The sequence below is a fragment of the Halictus rubicundus genome, chromosome 9, assembly GCF_050948215.1.
Source record: "Halictus rubicundus isolate RS-2024b chromosome 9, iyHalRubi1_principal, whole genome shotgun sequence".
Classification (NCBI taxonomy): Eukaryota; Metazoa; Arthropoda; class Insecta; order Hymenoptera; family Halictidae; genus Halictus; species Halictus rubicundus.
In genome coordinates this window covers 17,069,393-17,091,810 of record NC_135157.1, presented here as the reverse complement: position 1 = coordinate 17,091,810, position 22,418 = coordinate 17,069,393, and the positions used below count along the sequence as shown (strand labels likewise).

The following is a 22,418-nucleotide window of genomic DNA, read 5'->3' as shown; positions in this document are numbered from 1 at the left end:
GCGATTCCCACCGGTCATGGAAAACCGATTACTCTTCAACCGATCGACTCCGAAACCTCGTCGAAAAGCGCCCCCGGACACTGTCTTTTGCAATTAGCGACCCCGGAGCACCTTTGCTAACACCGATCCCACCCTTTGACCCGTTCACCACATGTCCGAATCGATTCGCCCTATTTTTTAATCATTTTTAACGCTGGAATCACCGGTTTCGAATTTTTGATCACACAATTACCGAGACTATAAAGATAGCTTCCAGTGCAGATAATCGTACACACTTCTTTCTTCAAGCATTCATTACAAAATCTAAATTTTTATAAAGCGACACATAGCAATCGCTTTTAATCCTTAGCACTCGAATAGTGACTGTAAGGCACCACTAAAAATTGCTGTATCATTATTCAAAATATGTTTCGCATTATTAAATTCGGTTGTATTTAATAAATTACTAAACATTTCAATACTGCACGTGTAAATCGCACCATTTTCGTCTGTGTAACATGAAAACAAATATATAGAAGGGAAATATTCTAGGTCGGAAGAAATGTTTCCTTTTCGAGTTAAAATAGCTTCAAGTGCAAAGGGTTAATGGTCAGCACGTTTACTGTTAAGGGCCAGAAATGGTCACCCTTTCACGACGGGTATGCTTAACGTCTCAAGGATCAGCACGCTGCCACAACAACGCCTTTTTCCGTTCCAAACGTTTATTTCCCAAAAGTCTCAACTCGTGTACAGATCGAAGGAATTAGAAAGAGTGTGAGCAAAATATTGTTTTCTTCTTGTGAGCGTTTGATTAGAGCATGGCGCCAGGACATCCTGGAGGTCGAACGTCTCTCTATCCCTGTTGTTATTTACAAGATGATGCCACGTTGCTTGGCGTCCTCCTTGAAGTTCTCCGTGTGGACGCCGGTCGGGTCGTACTTCTTCGACAGTCTTTCCCAGACCTGCGGCTTCTGAAATACAAAGCAGAGAAAATCGTTTCAGCCTGGTTCCCGATTCAACACCCGACGACACTCACGGGGTTTCACCTCGGCCGTCTCTTTTCCTTTCATAAACTTCATTCCTCATTCTACCTCCATTATCCTAAAGCGAACCTAGCATATTAACGCTCTGTGAGTGCACCGGGGATAACCCCACGGAATATCCACGAGGTTATAGCCTCTTCTTCAATAGTATGTTACTCGCATAAAGCGAACGTTTGTCGCAGCCTTCGTTCACATCTTCTCGCACTTTAATTAACACCGGAGCACCCTACCTCTCTTGTTCTACTATTATTCTAGGTGCTCCCGTAGAAAATTCTTATACAGACGAGGGCGCCCTTTGTTCATTTTGTTAATTAACGCTGAAAAGATCCGGATTGCTGCTTGGATTGCTCGCTTTATAATTGTTAGACACGCAGGGTAAGGGTCGCCAATTACTGTGCCCATATTCTTTTTTCGTTAAAATCTATATAGTATAATTAATGTAGATATTCCCACAGTAACTGGGTCCGTTCCCCTGTAGCTTTTTAATCCGTCCAGAACGACCTGCAGCTTGATAATTTACTCGGCAGAGAAACGGCAATTTGTTTGTTTGACGTTTCCCGCTGTTAACTGTTTTATTTTTCGCGTCCGTTGTTGAACGACGAGTCGCGAGCACGCACGTGGACGACGCGGAGTGTAGTTAAAGTGTTAAACAGAGGCAAACGGGCAAAACGAAAAGAGCAGGGTACAGTAAAAGTTGTTCGTGCATCGAGCAGCGAACAAACGAAATGTTTATCGCGCGCAGAATCAAGCAGGCGGAGCATAGTTATAAAATTATGGAGTGAAAACTGCTCGCTCTCCGTGCCCGCCTTATAATGGGATTAATTACGGTCCGATTAACGAGGCGGAAAAACAAGAATGTCAACAAGACGGAATCGGCGCCGCGCGTCGGTTCAATTAAAAGTTGCCGGGCCACGGGATTGGTTCGCGCGCGCGCGCGAGAGAGAGAGAGAGAGAGAGAGAGAGAGAGAGAGAGAGAGAGAGAGAGAGAGAGAGAGAGAGATATTCAATCGCTCGTTTTTCCAGATTGACAGTCGACTAACGTCGCGAGCCATTTTTCTGATAATCGCTCACGCCCGGCCAGCCTGCCGTAAATCCGTATTGGACCAATTCAGCAAACATTTCTAAAATATAATGTTTAACGTAAACAGTGAAAACGTCGAAAATTATATTTTTCCTTTTCCTAAGCTTCTAATATCCAGCAAGCGAAAGTTACCGTCCGCTCGATAAAGAAGCGAGTCGGGGGCTGAAACCGAGGGAGGGTGGCAACCGAGGATTGACGAAGTTAGCGCAGAGTTGCGACGAGGTAACGGATTAACCGGGGCATAGGTTAACGATTATCAGTCGAGGAAGAACTGGAACGCAACTGGGGGTAGGGGGTTGAGCTCTGGGGGCGAGGATGAATTAGCGGGGGTGGTCGATCCCCGTGGAATGATTTGGCCCGTGGCGGAAAGTTCGCCACGAATCCGAGGGTCAAACACAGAGACCGGCAGACGGTCCTGTCCCGTGAAAGTCAAACCAGTTTCGAGGCATTCAAAAGCGGACCGTGACGTGTCCCTGGCCGGTCTCTCTCTCTCTGCGAGAGAGCTCGCCTCGTCTAATTAGTCGCGGAAAAGTAACGGTGAAACAACCCGCCGACTCGGTACACCTACAACACGCTACATGCACCATCACGCGCACGCTATACTATACTGTACTATACTGTAGCGAACGTACGTCGTGGATCAGGAACCGAATCACCTTCTCGCTGCCCGCCTTCTGTTTTTCACTGCACTTGCCGCACTTGTTCTCCAGCGCGTCCGGAAGCGATTCTGCAAGCAAATTAAATAATTGTTAGCCGTGAGGATCTTTTTTCAAAATATTGCTATGTTCTTTCGAGTGTATCAAAATGTTTAAGGGGTGAAATCTGCCTCCCACGATCCATACTATATGCAAAATAAAATTTTCTGCATTTTCTGAATCTCCTTCTTCCCTTAACAATTTTCAATTTTTTCCCACTTCCCACTCAATGTTCAATAACTCGGCCCAGAAAAATCGCACAACCACCGCCGAGGGCTCATTTTAAAGGCGAGACTCCACTCTTCAAATTAGCTATGGTTTCATTCGTGTAAAAAATTTTTCCACTTCTCTACGACCACTTGAATTCGCAAAATCTTCGAAACAAAACACTCACCCGTTACACAGGGTAAAAAACCTTGTCGAGAGAAACGAACAAGTCGAAAGTACAAGCTTCAAAATGAGACCAGAAAGTTATAAAATGTCCTCTCAAATAAATTGTTTATTACTGATTCAATATAATTTTTCTTCAAATAATTTCTACTATAAAATTTTCTTTCAAATAAATCTTTATTACAAATTCAATATAAAATTTCCTTTCGAATAAATTCTTTGGCATATTTTTATCGAGTTAAAATATTTTGAACCGGGGCAATTTTATACATTTAAAATTGCGCGATCCTTTAATTTAAGGATAGGATAAAAATATGTATTAAGAATCTGGAAGATCCCAGATGATCCGTAGCTATTCACTGTCAATAAACGTCATCGGGTAGTCGGTCAAGCCCGTCCATCAAGACAGATTTGACTGACAATCTTTTTCGCCTAACCCAGAGACTGTTGACCATAGGGAAACGTGCGAAGGACGGGCCTCGATACTTTGTCAAAGGGAATATAGTCCTTGTCTCGGCCTTCGCTGGACCTGGCCAGCTGGTGCAAATGACACCCGGCAAAAAACCGGCAGCGAACATTGGTTCACGAAAAAGACTTCGACTCTGTAAAAGCACCCCTTCTTCCGAAGAGAACCGAGCTACTTTATGAACTTCGCCCTTCGAAGACCGACGTGGCCGTACGGGGCACCATGTGGAAAATATTATAATGGCGGCGACACCCTCTGCTCTTCGGCGTTCGTGCGAACTTTCGATAATAAATCGAACGCTCGCCTGTCCTCTAATCGAAGACCCAAAAGTGTACATTTTCTAGCAAAACTTGAAGCTTCACGTACAGCTCATCGAAGATCGAGCTCGATAAATAAAATAATTGATTCCTTTAAAATTTAAATGAAAAACCACTGGACCCGCACAGGCGTAAACAGCGAAAATAAATTAAAAGTCTAAGGATCGATCCTCGGAGCTGCTCGAAACTTGATCTTCGACTTCAAAGGATCAAGCACACGCCGTATCCGTTTTGTTTGTCGAGCAATTCGTCCGAAGATCCGAAAGTTAGTCGCGTTCGTCTGTTTCTCTTCTTAACACCGTTAAAATCTCGTGCTAACGAGCTCGACGTCGTTTTTTTTTTTACTCGGTCCTTGCCGTGATCGATAAACGAGTTAAGGGCAACTCGTTAGCCCTCCGCTGAATTTCTAATTTATTTCGAAATTTCGCGGCGCCTTTCTTCTCCGGTGGATAGTCGCCGGAACTTCCGAGCGATTATCTCTGGAAAAATCGTGTTACCCTTGATCCCGGTAATTAACACAGTTCCGTCGTAATTCACTCGCGAAAGTCCTCTCCCCCATCGTGCCACAGTCACTTCGGAAAATTCTTTATCGTTCGCTCTCCGAGCCCCTTCTTAGACGAAGTTCCCGAGGGCGCTGTCGATTACAGGGAGAACCGTAACCCCGATGGGATAAATAAGATGAGTAACCTATTTAAAAGCAGTTCGTCATATTTTCGGGTTTTCGGGGCTGGGGGGGGATGACGAATGATCCGACAGCGGAACGATAAATCGGACGGACGGCCGCCGAATTTTCCGCGTTTCTACCGGGATGCTAATTGAACGCTAAAAATCGGCTACACGAGTTTCGTTTCAATCATCGAGGTTCTCCCTTTCCGCTGAAATTGAGTCAAATTCGTTTTTTTTTTTTTTTTTTTTTTTTTTTAATGGATATGGAAGTTTTATTGTGAGATATCGGTGGTACGGTTGGCGATTAATAAAAATTTTCTACGTCAATAATGAGAAACAGAAGTCAAATGAAAAACGCGAATCGAAGAGAATGTTACTTACGTGTACATAAGTTACTTTACATTTTTAATCGGTTCTCGATTCCTCCGACTGATAGGGAACACTTTAATTTTGCAGAAAGATCCACGCAGAAAGATTCGAAGGGGAGAAGGGAAAAAATCGAGGAATGACTTGGCCAAGTGCTAATCCCGCGTTTCAATTCGATTCCCCGTCGAGCCGATACCGATCCATCCAAAGTTACATTCGAATTAATTCCGTATTAAGCCGAGGTCGAGAGCTTCGCTCGATTCTCCGGTAAAATTTAGCTCGAGATTAAATTCGATCGCGGTTCGATGTCCTCTCGTGTCTCGAGTTACATCCCCTTCGCAAGAAACTACCGAAATAGAGCCGCCATTTGCAATAATAGACGAGCCCTCGAACCGTCTACGGTCCTGAAAATTTTCAAAAATGGCTTGGAACCTTCGAACAGAAATAAACTGGCCGAAACTGTTACCTCAATTAGAAAAAAAGAGCTTAAAGTACTAAATTGAACTTTTTAATGCATCCAGTGCAATTGTACAGAGGAAACTGTCAATATTATGACTATTATATAAATGAAGAATATTGTTACGTTCTTCGCAATTTATTAAAGTTACTAAAAGAAGAAATACATATTAATTTCGTAGTCTAATTTTGCCGTGTCCCAGCGATTAAAAATCTCAACAAAAATTTGCACGAAGCGTTAAAATTGCCATCAAGTTAAAATTACTGTCAGGTTAAAATTGGAGACGCTGAAGGCTCGGAAACGTTCTTATCTCGCAACGTTTCGCAGCGAGATAATCCGAAAGAATAATCGCGGACGCGATAAATATTCTATATCGACGGGGTCTCGTGTCCCGGGGCGATTCGTTAGCCGTCGTTCCGGCCAAGAAATAATTTTCGATTCAATTAAGATATCCCGCGAACGTTCGCGATAACCACGCCGCGACGTCCGCCCGGAACAAGACGGAACGGTGGCCATCTTTCTCAACGTCGCGTCCTTACCTCTAATGCTGACTGGTTCTTCAACGGATCACTGGAGAGCTAATCTACTGAATTTTGTAGGCCATCTTGTATCAAATTAACGCTTGTCTCTTACCAACCCTGTGGCAGTAATAACATCGTCTCGAACAGTATCAAATAAATTGCCCTTCAACAAGATCTTCTTTCGTTTCACTCTTGCATTTAATAATTCAGTACGTACTCCTGTTCTTACAGGGAAAACAAGCACAATGAATTTACAGAAATATGCAATAACAATAATTTTCATAAAAATTTCTTCATCCACACTCGACCCAAACCCTTTTGCCCTTGTCGCTCATTTTACTGATTTGCATTTATGCTCAACATTGGCACGATGTCTACCGATTTTTATGCAAAATATAAAAAGTAATACCGTTCATGAATTCTTTAAATCGTTCTACTGTTTGACATTTTATCTATTGCGCGCCTATGCTGTGCCAAGCCGAAAAATAAAACCCGAGGCAAAAATTTGGGCCGCAAACTCAGCGATCAAACATTTTTTACCGGCGTTGTTTGCGCACGCACGAGTGGCGCGACAGCGAAAGCGTTAAAAAGACGCATCTGCATGGCCGATCGAGCCGAAAATCGTCCTTTTTCTCGTCAGCGGAGCCCGGCGGGAGCCCTCGAGACTATCCAATTTCCCGGACAGTGAATCAATCGGGATCGCGCGATTCTTCTCACAGCGATGGCTCGTTTATCAAGAGAAAGATAGAGAGAAAGAGAAAGAGAGAGAGAGAGAGAGTCGTGCGTGTAAACGTTCTTGATTCGAGAAAACCGAGACGAAAGGAAGAGCGTTTGTCTCTCGAGAGCATGCGTTCGACCGTGGAGATGTTGCGAGAGGAAACGAAACGAAACCCCAGCCCCGATTTTCCCAAGGGGGAGGTAGGAGAGGCGGTCGAAAGGGGTGGTCCGGATGAGGGGAGGGTCAGGGTGGTCGGATGTTCGGACCTAGGAAAACCGACCTGGAGGCTGCGGTCCCGCGATCCGGCTTCTTTTTCGGCCAGCCAGCTCGAGACTTTGACCCTCGTCCAATGTTTGACAGCGCGGTTGCCCGCAAACTTTCCATCGACAACGCTACCCTTTGCCCACGGCAACCCCCTCCCCCATTCTTACACTCCCACGTCTTCTTGTTGACGATCGGTTTTGATCCAGAGAATGGAAGAGCTTTACACAGAGGTCTCCCTTTTGTGCAGACAGACGAAATTTTGGGGATGATTGTTTTGGGGATCGTTCGAAACGGAAATTAACCCTTTGCAATCGAGTGGTGACTCTAAACCACCGCTAGAAATTGTTGTGGCATTATTTCAAAGAAATTAGAAAAAATATTACAAAATATTTGTTACATTACAAAATTTGTATTTAATAGATTACTAAACATTTAAATATTATATGTGGAGATCGGATCAGTTTCGTACGAATAAAATGAAAATATTCCAAGACCGAAGAAAAATTTAGCTTTAGAATGTAAATAGCGCCGAGCGCAAAGGGTTAACAGTGAAGGGTGGGGAAGGCGAGCGGTGCTACTTTAGAAAAATTGTACAGCTCTGTAGCCAACTGTAAGAAAATAAAAATTAAATGATGCAACAATTTTAACACAGTCGATACCTTTTTATTTATCTGTAGTCGAGTATAGGGGGTGGGAACGGAGGGGGGTGAACGTGTCCCAAAGGCTAGGGGTTTAAATCGGCGAGCAGAGATTCAGAGAGAGGAAAGGGAAAGGGATTCGCAAGGACACCAGCTGCGTTCATGATAGTGAAAGAGAAAAGGGAATCGTCCGAGAATAAGAATAAGGAGAGAAAGAAGAAGAGGGGGTCGGTGGCAGCAAAACGGCGGGAAGGGAAATAGGAAAGAAGAGAGCATTGCTTATTGGATCTCGAGGCTAGAGGTCCCTTAAGGCCGAGTAACCGGGAACGTTAGGAGTCCGTACAATAAAACAACCCCCGGGAGAGGGGGCGCCGGCTAGATTAAAGCCGAGATCCGTGGAATAGAAAAATACTGCGGGAAATTTGCCTGCCGATTCCTCCGAGCGATCTTCCACCCCTGAAGACTATGAGAAAGCAAGTTATCCTATTGCGCCCTTTGTTTGATTTTTTTAGATGCTACTTCTCCTTCGGTTACGCTCTGGACCTGCCGAGACTTGTGAAAATATGAGGGTTGAAAAATGGGGTTGAAGAGGACAGTGTTTATGGAATTTTTCTGCTTTGATAGCTATTTTTAAATAATGTTGGACTAAACACATTTCGGTTGCCAGAGATCCATAGAGAGGGGATGTTAGGAGTCGTTTGAGCTACTTAACTATTTAAATGAATTTAATCCTTTAGAGGCAAAGATTGGAAAGAAATTAAGCAAGATTGACCGTAGAACTCCTGATGAGAAGCTCTTCGAATTCGCTAGTTCGAAAGTTTTAATCCCACCTGGCCTGGAGGCACGTTTAAAGTGCCATTTTCATAGAAGCACTGCCACGATCCGAGCAAGTTTTAATTTACAGAAAAAATTGAGTACCACTATAAATATTTATAACCTAATCAGCCTAACAAATTACTGAACACTCAACAGCGGAACTAAAAATAATATTAAAAATCGTCCGATCACAATGCAACGAAGACATTTCACTGATTATATAACGAGAAATCAGAGGAAGGTCAAATAGCGAGTAAAATAAATTTTGCCCATCTTATTTAAACAAAACTGTTTCAGTTTGTCCAACGCTTTTTGCCAAGAACGTTCGATCGTTTTTATTAAGCGCAGCAGTTAGGACGTATGTTTATTACACTGACAAGCCGTCGGATTTATGTCAGTAATTTTTCTTCGGTTCCGATTGAATCGACGTGACAGACACCGTCGCGTTTTCCCGGGGCATAGTGATCGGCAGAGCGGACGCTTGCTGCGCAGCGAATCGTCCGAGGAAACATATCACGCGAGGCTGACGTTGTTAACACATCCATCTTCTTTTTATCATCGTTATCGGGTTCGAAAGTACGCGGACCCGCAGCTCTGTGTATGCATATAACCGTCGGTGCTATGCGTCCCGACACACACGCACACACATATACAGCCACAGACGAAAAAGCACGAATACCTAAGGTACAAAGTATGGTCAACCGCAAAGAACTGCGGCCAGCAATTAAAACATACTGGAACGCGCGATAACGTCCCCGGAAAATCGATTGGCCCGTGAAACGGGGATTTTTAACGTTAAAACGTATCTCTTCCGATGTTTATACAGAAACTCGGGAATCGAGAGAGTAAATAAATCTTTTGACCGTTTTCGGTCTCGAGGAAACTGGGATTTTGTCGATCGTGCGCCGACTATTCGGCCATTTTGGGTTTTCTACAATGCTTTATACAATGCTGTATAAGTTCATTAATTTGGTCATTAAATTGTGAAGGCTGCTCTTTTGGGTTACAGCAGTTTTGGCTCCCGGAAAATTCTTTGTTTAATTTTAGCCATTTTTGCTTCGCTATGCAGTTTTAGAGAAAGATTGGAAATATTATAAATCTTTTGACCATTTTCGGTCTGGAGGAAACTGGGATTTTGTCGATCGTGCGCTGACTATTCGGCCATATTTGGTTTTCTACAATGCTTTATACAATGCTGCATAGTTCGTTAATTTGGTCATTAAATTGTGAAGGCTGCTCTTTTGGGTTACAGCAGTTTTGGCTCCCGGAAAATTCTTTGTTTAATTGTAGCCATTTTTACTTTGCCATGCAGTTTTAGAGAAAGATTGGAAATATTATAAATCTTTTGACCGTTTTCGGTCTGGAGGAAACTGGGATTTTGTCGATGGTGCGCTAACTATTCGGCCATTTTTGGTTTCCTACAATGCTTTATACAATGCTGCATAGTTCATTAAATTGTGAAGGCTGCTCTTTTGGGTTACTGCAGTTTTGGCTCCCGGAAAATTCTTTGTTTAATTGTAGCCATTTTTGCTTTGCCATGCAGTTTTAGGGAAAGATTGGAAATAAAGTATGCTCATGATCGAGATTGTGAACGGGAGGTCTCGGGACACGTTGCCAGAGATCTAAGACGGTAATTGGCAAAAAGAAGGCCAGGTGAACGCCGGCAACGTGTCCGCGTTTAACCGATACACTCGAACGTCGTCGACTCACTTTTAAGCTCCTTGCCGTCGGGGGTGCAGCTTCCCTTTTCCAGCAGACAGTTTACATAGTTGTTCAGCAGACGTTCGCTCCTCAGGATCTGATCCACGTCGATGTTGTCGTACTTGGTGGTGTACTTCTCGTCGGCGAAAGCACAGGCAGCCACCGCGAGCAAAACAATCACGACCTGGTTCCACAGAAAAATCAGAAATGTCTCGGAAAAATATTTCACTGAAATCTGGTAACGGGGAAACCGATTTTCCGAAAATCGAGACCCGAGGAGAGGAATTCGGAGGAGCTGAAGGATATCACCCGCGACTTTTTCCTTTTCCTATCGCTTCGCGAATTTTTGAGAAAGTTCCCCCCGGGAAATCCAATTTTCACGAATACGATCTCGCGGGGTGGGTCGTACTTTTGACTTTGGGAATTTTTTCTGCTGGAATCGTGGCAGGTGGAGAAACTTCTTTTGCGTAGATTCGGTCCGTAGACTCTTCTGAGTATTGTGGAATGTTTTTTATGATGTTCTAGACGCTCCAGAATTATTAAATAATTTTTAAAAAATAAAATCGAGTCCCAAATTCTAAAAATCGACTTCACCTTGAGAATAAAATTTGTCATTGAGGATGAGGAAGAGGTAATCATTGATTTTGAATATTGGCAGCTTTTTACGAAGTTTCCGAGGTTCGCCGAGGTGGCAGAATTTCGCGAAACAGTTTCCCGATGCGACGTTGCGCTTTTTCGCGAGGGTTCGCGTGACTGTTGCGCTCTGCGTGCAACAGGATATCCGAAAAGTCACGCGACCAGAGGGCCACGGCGATATCTTTGCCCTGGAGATCAAACGGCTCCTGCATAATGGAGCTGCAAGCTCTCCACGGCCGCATGGGAGGTAATTCCCTTTACTTCGCGAAATTTCGAGGGCCGAAAGTGTTCGCCGCGATTTCACGATCCAGGTCTGAATATTCTACGAGCTGCTTTCTTAAACCGAAGGGAACAACGCTCTCCGTCTCGCTTTGCCTACGGAAACTCGCGGGATACCTAAGGGCTGAAATCACACCGAACACCAAGTCTCATAGCAATTCCTGGTCCCTCGAATTCTACTTCATTTCTATAATCCACAAACGCATGTGGTCAAATTATTCTTCGAGAATTGAATTCTCCAAGTTGTAAGCAATAATTTAATCACAAGAGACTATAATATTTTCATTTAGCTGCGCGAGGAAAATATTTCCAATATTTTAATAAACCGTCGTCCGTGAAGGATTGGTAGATTTCAAACGTTCATGATGCAGAGCTAAAAATTTGTTGAAAAATTTCTTTTAATGGCAATTTCGGTATACGTGGCACTGCAGAAAACATTTAGGAACGTCGACGGATTATTTTCAACGTATCAGGGTCATTAAAGAAAAATTATTTTGCATAAAAATTGCCAAAATTAAATCTGAGTCCCCCAGCAAGACCGCGTTAAAAATTGCCGTATAAAATTAGAGACACGCGCTATTACGGACCGCAAGTTGGAAGATTTGCCTAAATCGAATTACGCTCGGCCGTGTTCCATCGACTGACAAGCCATACAGTAGGTTTCACAATGACCCGTGGTCGTTTATTTAAACATTTCATAACTGGAGCAGCAACAGTGAAACCTGAAAGCCGTGGTCTTTCGGATGGCTAAATTCTCGTTTTACAGATCAAGTTTTTATCGACAGGCCACTTTGAAATCCAAACAGTGCCGAGCAGCATGATAGAATTAGCTCTCGTAAAACATTCACGTTCACTTCTGCTCGGGCATACATAGCGCGCATGCGGTTCGGGAACACCGTTCCGAACAACACGGGTCGCGTCGTTGCGATCTATCCCATAGATCAACCTCCGGCGGATCTATAAATGTTATTAACACGCAACCAGTTTTACAAAATGCGCCATCGATAACAAACGTGTACCAGCCACGAGGTCATTGGAAGAGAGAGAGAGAGAGAGAGAGAGAGAGAGAGAGAGAGAGAGAGAGAGAGAGAGAGAGAGGGCAAAGTGGGGAGAAAACAACGTGAATTTCCCACACACCGAGAACCTCTGGCGCGAGTATTTCTATTTTTCATTTTTTTTTTCTACGGTCTCTCTCTCTCTCTCTCTCTCTCTCGCACACGCACACTCTGTGAAACCGCTTTCATTCTCTGTGCAGCATATTTTTCGAGAACCGGTTCCCAGGCCGGGCCCGACCCTGTTTCAATACACCGGGAATCCATCGAGCGTGTCTTTCTTCTCGATTTTCCCGGCGCGAATAATTTTTCGACGGAATAAAGGACTTTTCTGCTGCAACCGACAACCTTGCCGACGCTAAATTATTCTTTCCAGATGGCCGGCCCTGGTTCTTACATCGCTACCAGATCCCGGAACTGTTCGCTGCAAATCCACCCTTTTGTTCCTTGCTTGACCACCGTATAACAGGCTGCTGCCTGTCGCCGGGTCCTTGCCGACCCCTTCCGACAATCTCATCACAAAAATCAATGGATTACAAGGAGTAAAAATCTTTTGAGTTATTAATTTGAACTGGTTGAAATCAAGGGGAATTATGCAAAGTAAAATATTTTTATGCGGTTCTTTTTTTGCGAAAGAAAAATTGTCGCCGTCAACTGCAAGGAGTGACCTTGCACGAAACAGCATAGAAATACTATGCTGTGTCCAAATACTAATAGAACTGACCGTGTAATCCGCTGTTTTTCACGTTACAGCAAATCGTACACGACGTTTATGTAGCACAAGTTCCTCGGCGGCGTGGGATCGTTTAACACTGAGTGTAGCCGTAGCCTAATCTGGTTCCGCGCGCGGATTAAGTGTGTGCGAGCATGATCGTTCGTTGTGCTAGGTTGTCTCCTAAGTCTCGATTTCGGTCTTAGGTTTGCCGTGAGCGTGGAGGCGGTCAAAGGCGGTTACGCGTCCGCGGAGCAAATTTGCATTAGCCCCGGATTAAAGGAGCTCTAAATCTGGATCGGATCCCGGTCAGATCGGCGGAATATTAAATTTCGATATTATCAAGAGCAACCAAAAGAGAGAGGAGTGATAAAGAGAGAGAGAGAGGGAGGGAGAGAGAGAGAGTAGCAGCAGCTTCGTTCCTCGGCCAGGCTCTATCAGTCCCGAGAGCCACTTAACTCGGAATCGCGTTACTAATTGCGTCCTATTAACTGTCCACAATCAGATTCGCGATCTTCTATTCTGTTACACGCTATACTCGACCTTCCCACTCGACTGACCCGACTTATCCCCGACGGGGAACGGTCACCTGTATCGATCCGATTCCAAAATTCACCGCAGTCCGGATCCTCTTCGATCCCGAAACCCTTTTTCTATCTTCATCCCCGATCTCTGCAAATTTGTTACCGTTTCGACAACTGATTCGTCTAGCTTGTTTTTGGCATAGAAATGGCATAAAAATATTTCTCGTACGCTTCAAGAAATGTATACCGAAGGATTTCTAAGTGATTTTTCTTCCCTCTCCGTTTCCCCCAAAAGAATTTCAACCCTCGTTCGGCGAGTAACGCCGATTTTCTTTCGAATTTTTGGAAGCGAAACACAAAGTGATCGCAATAGTCGGCTTTAGTGTCGCATAATCGCCTGCGGAGTTTACGCGTTCCAGCGCGTGGAGCACGGCGGAACAACATAATAAAGTCCAGTAATGTTTTAAGTTCGCTGTCGGCCCGTTAAAGCATTTAGCGAGGGGGTGAATCGTTTCTGTTCGACTCCCACTTTCCACAAGTTGGCCCACAAAACCGTGAGTTTGCATGAAAACGTCCGCGGGTTTGGTTATTACAGAAGCAATTACGAGCTGCAGCGGTGGTCCTAAATTAGAATTTTCCAGTTCGGAATCGACATAGTCAGTCTCATAACCGATGGCACGCGCGTTAAATCGGAATTTTTAAAAATGTATCAAACGAGTTTAACACTAGGTTTACGGGGCCCGTCAAAATGACGGGTTCTAGTATTTTTAACTTAAAATTATTAAAATTCTAAGGTTGCATACACGAGAAATAATTTAGCAAATTGATTTCTCTGGGTATAGATTATTTAAAAAATATTGCTAAAAATATGGGTAGCACTTTTTTGGTATTTTTATAAAGTAATGCAAAATAGTCACTTTTTGTGCTCCGTAAACCTAGTGTTAAGTTTTCTGCGAAGCTGAATGTAACGCGAGGGACCCAATTATTGTGCCTATATTAATTATATTTATTTCTGAAGAATCTTGAGAAAGAGATGAAATTTTCTTTTTAATTTTACCCCACAGTAATTTTACAACTCTTTTGTTTGAGCCTGTGACGAAAATGTAAAAAAAGGTGTTTTGTGAAATCTGGGAATTAATTTACGAGATAATCATGATCATGTTTCATTGTCGAGAAGCTGCGGCTATTTAAACGTTTCGAAATCGACGATCAACAGCGGGGGATTTCCTAACAAAAGAACACTGACTGACAGTCGTTAGGTATTTAAGTATTCAGTGGCCCAAGGCCGAGCATGATGGGAAAGCTGAGCATCTTTTACGCTATTAGCTTATGGACCCGTCGGATTAGACGATGCTCATTCATTACAGTTCGTCCTTGATGTTGTTGCGACACGGATGATTTAAGATGTTTCCAATCTTCGATAACACAACTTGCATCATAAACTTCCAATGAATTAGATTTACAAATGAGGCGTCCAAAAATAGAAGAAATGTCAAAATTTAATCGAAAAAACAGTTCATCAATGGCGCAATCGCAAATGTCCACTAGCAAAATTTATTTCTACAGTCTATAATTTAATCGTTGTTCCCCAAAATTTCTATAGTAAACTAGAAAATTTTAAAGATAGAATATAAGCAGCAAATGTGCGTACACTAAATTGGAAATTGATTGAAATTATCACTCCCTCTTTCCCCTAAAAATTGCATTGTTGCGTAATAATCCAGCGTCATTAAAAGTTTGACAGAAAGTTCGACGCGAGGCTCTCGTATCACGCGAAACGTCACAGGCGGCCCGGAATAAAGGAAACGAATTCCTGTTTGCATCGACTTTCTGCAAATTAGCCCATAAAGATTCTGCATTTGCATCCGCGGGCTTCTTATTACCTTAATTAACGATTTCACTAGGCGCAGAAGAAAATAAAGTCCGTATCAAACTTCGTTAAGGTCTTTACTTCGTTGCCATTCCCAGGGCTCCGTCTGCTGCTACGTTACTTTACGTCGTTCCATGCTGAACCGTTTCCGTTGATTGTTTCTCTCTCTCTCTCTCTCTCTCTCTCTCTCTCTCTCTTTCTCCTCTGCTTCTTCCCCTTGTTTCTTTTTTTTTAATTCACTTTCTTAACCTTTCATAGCCCTTAATTATTTCCACCGGGCTTTGTGTTTGCGCTCAATCTAGTCCGATTACGTATTACAACGGTGATAACATCTTTTATTCGTCGTTGCGCTGCGCGTTTCGTTCGTGAAAACTGGCTGAATGATTTATGCAATTGTTTATACGCGTGTTACGATAGCGAGGTAATTATTTTTGCAAATTTAATGCGCAGAGAGAGCTTTACATTTATGGTCGCGAGAGATTCTTCGTGCGAACTGGGCTCGAAAATTATTTATCATGTTATACCATTATGTTTTTCTCTCTTTTTCACGCGTAAAGTTTCCCCGAGCTCTCTAATTTCTGTTCGCATATTTAAGTCGTCTTTATACCACATGACAAAATTATTTGCAAATATGTTGCAATTTTAAGACACTTTTTTTAAACTTCCATGCAGCGGACGCATATTTTCGGTGTAATCAAAGGCTTCTTTGTGCAGAATGGGTTTCGAAATTGTTTAAAAACATGTTACAGTGCCGAGGTAATATATATTTTTAAATTTGAACGTATTAAATTTCCTCGAGCTCAGTTTTTGTTCCGATCAATAACATCAAATTTCGAGACACATTAATTAATCACGCGTCGATGTATGCTGTAAGTGGAATTGGCTGATCATGCTCAGACACGTCAGTCGTTGATGTAATACAGTCCACGTGCTGTACAAACCTCTAATTTATTCGCATCGTTAGCATCTGTAAATGTATACGCGTTGATTTCCTGCACAAACTAATTACTCTCTACAACGCTGTCAGTATTATCATTGTTATAAAAAATGTATCATATATCTTATGCAATAATGAAACACAAAGCAATCTTTCGAAAATTTCAAAAATACCAAAGTTTACGAATCGAAAAATTAAAAATTTCAAATTTCAAATATTTAAAAATCCGAAAGCTTCGAAATTTAAAAATTCAATCATTCCAAATGTTTGAAAATCCCGAAATTTAAAAACCTCGATTTTCTCTTAAACAAAGCGTAGCACAAAAAAATGGCGCTCTTCCTTTTCCCCTGATTCTTCCTCCTAGATTACGGCAAAAATCTCTCCGGATCAATCCAGCCAACAACAAGCCCATAAAATCGATATTTCCTCGCACCGGTGATTACAATAACATCGCGAATAGCATTGCCCCACATTCTTGCCGCCGCCGGCCGAGGAGAAAGTGATTGCAATATTATCCACGCTGTTTTTGCAGGTCCAGCCGGCGCGTCTCGTCGATCATTTCGATCCCGAAAAGATCGAGAAGCCGCGCGCGAAAGAGGAGGGCGCGACAGTCGCCGGCTGGATCTCGATCGACGGAGGATAATTCCTCCGCGCGCGGCAACTAATGATAATGATCCCCGGGTCTGATTGCGAATGCCCGTCGATTACACGAGCCTCTTTAAAAGACCGTGTGACGCCGATAATTACAGAATCGATGTCAACGCGGCCGTATGCGGCACACGTACACACCTCGGTACAACCGAGAAATGTCCCCGTGACGCAATCTCGTCGGCCGAGAGCCGTTCCCATCGGCGAATCACTCTCCTAACGCCTTCCTTTCACTCTCGCGAATAAATTTCACCTGTCCCGACGCTTTTCCCACCTTTCCTCTCTTGCACCTCAAAGGACATGGCCGCCCGGAGGAATCCGATCGCGTGATCGACCCATTGACTGCACAGGCTGACAACGACTCCTTCCGAGACGAGCAAATTCGGCACAGAAATGTTTTTGCAATTCTTTTCTGCCCGAGTTTTTTCTTTTTCGGTAAAATTTTGCAACGAAAAGTCAAAGAAAGCTGCGTAGCACAAGCGTCGGAAATGTAGGTCTCCATTTTTCTTACATTTTCTCTTCTCCGACGATTTAATTTATTTTTTACAGATTCTTTGATGTTGTTTCTTTTTTAGTCATAATTTTGCCAATTTCCCCAGTGAAAAATTTAGATAAGCGAATTTCCTGGGCTCCGAACGCGTATAAACGTCCGGAGACTAATTTATTGAGAATTATTTCGAATGTAAGTTGCGTTCTACCAAGCGTGGATTTTTGCACGTTTTGATATTTTCATAAAATAAACTTTCACGAAACTCCGCAATCCATTTGCCGCTGGTTATTATTATTCTCGCGATTTAATGCATAAATTTGACAGGCCAATGCTGTTCTATTCGGTCGTATTGTATAATTGTTTTCGTTAGTTTCGGAATCGATTAACTGTTGTCTGGAACGCTGGAAAAAAGAACGGAGCGCTGCCGAAACGTTTTTCGTTGTTCTTTACCCGCATCATTTGTTTAATCCTACAAAAATGTACATCAATTACCCATGATTGTGTACGTCGTAAAGAAATAGATATTGTCTTTCAACTTGTATTTATAAAAAAAAAGGAAAACATAAAGAACAATCGGAACAATGGCATACAGGATTCGCAATACGCAGTTAAACAATTTACTCTGCTTTTTTACCGCACAGATGAAAGTTTGAAAAGCTGTCGGATCATTTCGACTTCACTGTGGTTGTAAACGGGATTTAAACGTGAATTTTTTATCGTAGAAAAATGGAAACAAAAAGTTCTGTTTCACTAAACAATATCCCCAATAGATTGAATATTTAACACTGGGTCTGCATACAGATCTACGCTAAATAATCATAAATTAAGTATCTGGCCCCCGCCATTTTGTCGGATCACGTAACTCCACTGTTAAGCGTACGCTAAATACTAACGCTATAACAATATTACAATGTGAAATCAAGTCTTCGTAAGAGAACGAAATTCTCCACAGAAAGATGAAAATGAAAAATGAGAGAGAAAATCTCCACGGAAAAATGAAGTGTAAAAGCAGTGTTGCACAGGAAAAAGAAATTCTTCGCAAGAAAATGGAACGTAAAAAGAATGTTTCATAAGAGAAAGAAGATAAAATCTAAAAACTATCCCCGACAAGAGGACCAGGCAAATGCTGCGCAAGATAAGCGAAAGGAAAAAATTAATTCTCTGCAAAAAGAAATTCGACACACCCTATCTCCCGTGAACAACAAAAATTTCCCTGCAACCAGTCTCCTCCCACAAACTCGAGCAATTTCTACCTCAAAAATTGCACAAAACCAAATTTATGTGCATTTTCCAGATCCCGAAGGTGCAATGACAATGTTAGCGTACAATTAGCGTATGACAATCACGCAATTCCATATGTGTGTGAGACTGTGGTCAGCGTTCGGACCGGGCCGCGCGTCCACCCGCCATCTTTACGCTCGGCGACCCTAATTTCGGCATTCTTCGCGAACGCAGCGCTCGCGAAGCGTCGACAAGAAGGAAAACCGGTTACAGCGCTGACCGGGATAAAATCGGATTCGAAATCGCCGACGCAGTCATTGAGCTTCCGCTTTTGATGCGAGTATTAAAAGCTGTGTCCTCGCGGCGGACTCATGGGAATTATTAAAATATATCCGGCTAACAACCCGTCGCGCAATGAGACTGCAAGGGAGAGAGAGAGAGAGAGAGAGAGAGAGAGAGAGAGAGAGGACAGATCTTTGAAGATATTATTCATCGCCCCGCCGCTTACGATCCATTTTAAACCGGCGAATTCGAGCGGAATTTCGCTAAAATATCCGGGCGACTGAGAGCTAAAGGCTGTCCTCATTAACGCGCTGACTGTCAGACTGTCCATTAAAATTATCACGAGCAGAGGGGCGGCGGGCGGGGAGGGGAGGGAAACCTTTCCCTCAACAAATGGAAACACCGGGGAACCTGTTTTCGCGCGGAAACGTCGCGAAACTGCCGGCAAATTGATTTCATTCCGCACCGACTAGCCTGATCAAATCGGTCCATTGAAACGTTAAGAAAGAGACTGCGAAGGGTCGGAAAAATTATTGCATCATTTGTCACATAGCTGTTTGCGCATCGAGAACGCAACCATGACAGTTTCAATGCGAAATTCCGGTTGGCAACACTTCGAACCTGATTGTAAGAGAAGACGAACACTTGTTTCTTGCAAACTCGGGCAAACTATTTATTTCGGGAGACAAGAGAGATGAAAAATGTATTCCTCCATTCTCCACAATTTGTAAAATTATGTACGGATGACTCGTTATCATCGATTTATTCGCGTTTTGAAAAATGAGCGAAGAACTCTCCGTTACGAGCCGCACTTCGACCGAAATTATTTTAAAAACACATTTTTTGAGGATCGCAGTGTTTCCAACTATTTGAATATTCCCTGCTGGTAATTTCCGAGAAAAAATCGCGGATCCAGTGATCGATGCATAGCTGAAATATGCACGCACGGAAATTCGAACGGAACGTTTCGATCCCGGATAACGTCAACACGATCCCTTTTTTCTTTTTTTCTCTTTTTTTTTTACACCGCGCAAATCCGAACCGTGAAATGGAAACCTTCATGCGTCAACGGTTCGGCAAACTTCGCGAAGAACAAAGTAAACAGCCGGCCAGAATTCGGGCGCGGAAAGCGTGGGTGGGATTCGGTGACGCGGAAAACGCTCGGCGAAATGAAACCTTTCGCGGCAGAAAAAGGCTAGCCGTGTTCCAAGTTAATTTCATTTAAATACGGCAAACACACGTGCCGCCGAAGATTTCTGCGCCTGTTCGGAAATCGTATCCCCGGTACTCCCTCTGCAAACGGGATTCGCGTAACTCTTTCAACGTTTACAATTCTTTGAGTTAAAGACATTCCCCAATCACCGTGCTTTGATTAAAAAATTGCCTGCAGTGTGGAAGACTTGCAACAGGAAAAATAAGCTTCTAATTTCCGTCTTTTAGATCGATTCATTCTGTTGACTGAATTTAATAATTTTTTTTAAACAATTGCAATCTGTATTTCTGTTTGCAATTTTTTTGTAGAACAGTCCCAACATTGGACCAGCTACCCACGAATTTTTAAAAACATCCCTCGATTGTTAATATTATTAAAAATCGTCTAATTCGTCCTGCCATTTGACTGACTCTTTGCTAAAAATTGTAACCCACCAAATGGAGATATGCGACAATTTTTTTAGCACTGTTAAAGTCTGTATTTTTGCTCGCAATTTTTTTAGGGAACAGTTCTGACATTGGACCAGCCACCCACAAATTTTTAAGAACATCCTTCGATTGTTAATATTTTTAAAAATCGACTAATTCGTCGTGCCATCTGACTGACTCTTTGGTAAAAATTGTAACCCACCAAATGGAGATATGCGACAATTTTCTTAACACTGTTAAAGTCTGTATTTTTGCTCGCAATTTTTTTAGAGGACAGTTCTGACATTGGACCAGCCACCCACAAATTTTCAAGAACATCCTTCGATTGTTAATATTTTTAAAAATCGCCTAATTCGTCGTGCCATCTGACTCCGGTAAAAATTGTAACCCACCAAATTCAGATATGTGACAATTTTCTTAACGCGCTACCCAATTTTGTGAAAAAATTGCCAGAAATGTAAAAGCGATCTATGACGAAGAAAACGAGTTTCCGTTCAATTTCTGACGCGTCTGGATTACCGTAACGTGGCAGGGATTCGCAAAAACGTGTATTCAACGCGACAACAGGCTAGGAGACGCGTGACAGTATAGTTGCAGGCATGAACGTGGACCGTCGCCGGAGATTAACGCCCCGCGAGACCATTTAACGGTGTAACCATAAGGAGGCTGAACGTCTTTCGCGGCTCATTAAGTTTGAACGCGTGCGACTACTCGAGTTATCGCGGGCTGAGAGAGAAGATCGGGCGCCGTGTCGGAGGCTGTTCCCCAGGAACACGCTACGGTTACGTCTAATTCGAGAAAACAGGCTCGCTTCGATTCGAAACACGTCCTCGTTGCGACCAACCGAAACCTTCCACGGTACACACCCCCGGAAAATTCGTGGAGCCTCGGCGCAACCCTCCGGAATGAACCTATTAACCGGAGGACGAGTTGACTCGTCGTTTACATGCGAACGTAGCTCGGCAAGGTTTTCTCATGCGTTCAACTGAGCCTTGAATTGGCAAAATTGCTCTTTACTCGAACCAACGAAATTAAAGAAGAAAATCATCCCCCTCCGGATAACACTCCAAGAAATATAATTTCAACTATCGCGTTGTTCCTGATCAGCCAAAACGGACTAAAAAAACCCGTCCATAAAAATCCTTAGAGTAGACCATCTTTCACAATAACTAAGATATTGAAAAATCACTCTGATCCCGAGCATCACACTCTGCCCCGTAAAGAAACCATACGGAACCGCGGCGTTAAAAGATTCCGATCGCTCCTGCGACTTTCTGGGTCAGCGAGAACGCGGAAAAATCGGGGAAAAAATCGCGGAGAAGGAGAAGACAGGGGTCACTAGAATCCAGGAAGGATCGAGGAGAGCGAGAGAGGGGGGGATGTGGAAAAAGTGGCGCTTACCTTCATGTTGGCAGGTTGTGTCGAGCAGGAAAGCGAAGTTAAGCGTGACTGATGCTGGCTTCGCCGACGATCAACTGTTTTATACCCGGCCGTTTGCCCAGCCTCCGAATTCGTTGGCCAGATATTCCCATCTCTTTCTCTCGCTCTGTTCGCAGGTTGTCCTCTCCGCTCTCCTCTCCCCGCTCCGCGTTCGACGCCGTGCGAAGCGAAGGAGGAAGGGGCACGGCCGCGCTGAACGAAAGGTAAACGCAGTCTCCTCGGCTTCCGAGAATTGCGATGACACGTGCGAGTACTAACAGTCGGAGGACTTGTTCCTGTCCTGTTTTTCTAGGAGGATCGATCCTCGATCCGACGAACATCGACCGCCATTTGTCTTTGACAAATCCTGCGGCGAGAGATTCCAGCCTAATGGACCCTCCGCTTCTTTCTTTTGCCCCTGCGTTCTCTGCCGGAATCAAATTTTTATCTTGCGTGCCTTCGGAGATTCGTGGGCCGGTCTTTGTTGTGTTTCTTTCGATTCTCTCAGGGTGGGATTTATGGCAGCGGTTTCGACGTTGGCCCGAGAGAACGTTGCTTTCGGTCCCGGCGATAAGGCGGCGAATAGACT

The 22,418-nt window shown here is 43.5% G+C and overlaps 1 protein-coding gene and 1 long non-coding RNA gene across 2 annotated transcripts in view; both read right to left on the bottom strand.

Moving 5' to 3' along the window:
• Positions 1-22,418, bottom strand: part of LOC143357485 (uncharacterized) — a 252,097-nt gene that overhangs the window by 204,271 nt on the left and 25,408 nt on the right. The window lies entirely within an intron of this gene.
• LOC143357252 (ejaculatory bulb-specific protein 3-like) lies at positions 684-21,969 on the bottom strand. The gene is made up of 4 exons (XM_076793592.1): positions 21,812-21,969; positions 10,128-10,302; positions 2,736-2,830; positions 684-950 (listed from the first exon to the last, which is right to left on the bottom strand). Exons 1-4 carry the CDS (start codon positions 21,815-21,817, stop codon positions 849-851), a joined length of 378 nt encoding a protein of 125 aa, XP_076649707.1. The 5' UTR covers positions 21,818-21,969; the 3' UTR covers positions 684-848.

What these genes read in the sequence shown, in the direction of transcription:
- LOC143357252 (XM_076793592.1), bottom strand. An exon ending in CGACGGCAAGGAGCTTAAAA is followed by an intron (nt 2,831 to 10,127) that starts GTGAGTCGACGA and finishes ATTTGCTTGCAG; the next exon opens with AATCGCTTCCGGACGCGCTG. An exon ending in TTCGGTTCCTGATCCACGAC is followed by an intron (nt 951 to 2,735) that starts GTACGTTCGCTA and finishes TTTGTATTTCAG; the next exon opens with AAGCCGCAGGTCTGGGAAAG.